Source organism: Quercus lobata, chromosome 11 (genome assembly GCF_001633185.2).
Source record: "Quercus lobata isolate SW786 chromosome 11, ValleyOak3.0 Primary Assembly, whole genome shotgun sequence".
Lineage (NCBI taxonomy): Eukaryota > Viridiplantae > Streptophyta > Magnoliopsida > Fagales > Fagaceae > Quercus > Quercus lobata.
Window position 1 is genome coordinate 27,632,296 of NC_044914.1, and position 1,902 is coordinate 27,634,197.

The 1,902-nt window shown below is 48.5% G+C and overlaps 1 protein-coding gene across 1 annotated transcript; it reads left to right on the top strand.

Annotated features, from left to right (window-relative positions):
• Positions 1-1,902, top strand: LOC115966646. The gene is made up of 3 exons (XM_031085840.1): positions 1-333; positions 418-968; positions 1,218-1,902. The coding sequence occupies exons 1-3, from the start codon at positions 1-3 to the stop codon at positions 1,900-1,902; spliced, it is 1,569 nt and encodes a 522-aa protein (XP_030941700.1).

A 1,902-nucleotide genomic window follows, 5' to 3' on the forward strand; every position in this document is an offset into this window, starting at 1 on the left:
ATGGACCAACTAATCAAGAAGTCAATGAACAAGCCAGAAGCAGCAGGGAGAATGGTCCAGTGGGCAATCGAACTTAGTCAATTTGACATCGAGTACCATCCAAGAACAGCGATCAAGGCACAAGCTCTGGCGGACTTCATCGCAGAATTCACACTCCCTGACGAAGACAGGATTACCGACGAAGCAGATAAATTGATAATACAGACTGATGGTTCGTCAGCCCAAAAGAAGGGGGGAGTAGGGGCCATCATAACCACCCCCGATGGAGAAGTGCTGAAATATGGGGTCCAACTAAAGTTCCCAGCCACCAACAACGAAGCTAAATACGAAGGAGTACTGACGGGACTGAGGCTTGGGAAAGCTCTTGGTGCCAAAAATTTGCTGATCCAAAGTGATTCATAGCTAGTAATTGGACAGATCAAGGGAGAATACGAGGCAAAGGAAGAAAGGATGCAGAAGTACCTCAAGTTGGTAAGACAACTGGCTCAGGAATTCGACACAGTGGAGTTCATACAAATCCCAAGAAGTCAGAATATGGGGGATGACGAAGTGTCAAAGCTAGCGTCATCAGAAGAAGAAGGAACTAGCACGGACCTGGCGATGGAAGTCCAGAAACACCCTAGTATCAAGGAAGTTGCAACATTCGCCGTCCAGAGCACTGATACCTGGATGACGCCCATAATGTCCTTCCTCCAGGACGGGCACTTACCTCAAAACACTGAAGAAGCTAGAAAGATCAAGAAGAGGGCAGCCAGGTTCACGATCCTGAATGACGTCTTGTACAAGAGAGGCTTCTCTATGCCTTACTTGAAGTACGTCGACGAAGAAGAGGCGAAATACATCCTGGAGGAAGTACACGGAGGAATTTGTGGCGACCATGCCGGCTCCAGATCCCTAGCAAACAAAGTGGTAAGGGCAGGGTATTTTTGGCCAACCATGCAGGTGGACGCTGCTGAGATTGTCAGGAGGTGCGACAAATGCCAGCGATACGAGAATGTGCAGCGGCTTCCAACAGAGAAAATGACGACCATAGCTTCCCCATGACCATTTGCACAATGGGGAATCGATATCGTCGGTCCTCTGCCCCAAGGTAAAGGTCAGGTAAAATTCCTTCTTGTTGCTATTGACTATTTCACAAAATGGGTTGAAGCAGAGGCCCTAGCAACGATCACTAAGGCTCGGATCCAGAACTTTGTGTGGAAGAACGTAATCTGCAGGTTCGGGATTCCCTCGACGATCATAACAGACAATGGAAGGCAGTTTGACAGTCAAGGCTTCAGGGAATTCTGCTCAAATCTTGGGATCAAGAATCAGTTCTCATCCCCAGGGCATCCTCAGGCAAACGGGCAGACGGAAGTGACGAATCAGACACTGCTCAAGATTATCAAGACCAGACTGGACGATGTGAAAGGTGCCTGGCCAGAAGAACTACCAAATGTCCTGTGGGCTTACAGAACCACCGCCAGAACCCCAACAGGAGAAACCCCCTTCAGGCTTACCTATGGCACAAAAGCAGTAATTCCAGTCGAAGTAGGGGTTACGAGCATCAGGCGTGGAACTTTCAACGAAGAGATCAATGACGACGAATTGCGACTCCACCTTGATTGTCTGGACGAAGTAAGAGACAATGCATCCAGCAAGATGACGAAATATCAAAGAAAGATGGCCGAATACTATGACAAAAGGGTCAAACTGAGACGATTGGACATAGGTGACCTCGTCCTACGCAGGACCACCATGACAACTAACGACCCTACCCAGGGAAAGTTGGGTCCTACATGGGAAGGCCCCTACCGAGTCATTCACTACTCGAGACAAGGAAGTTATCACCTGGAAACCATGGACGAACAAAGGCTCCCTCGACCATGGAATATTGAGCATTTGAAAAAGTACCACCAGTAA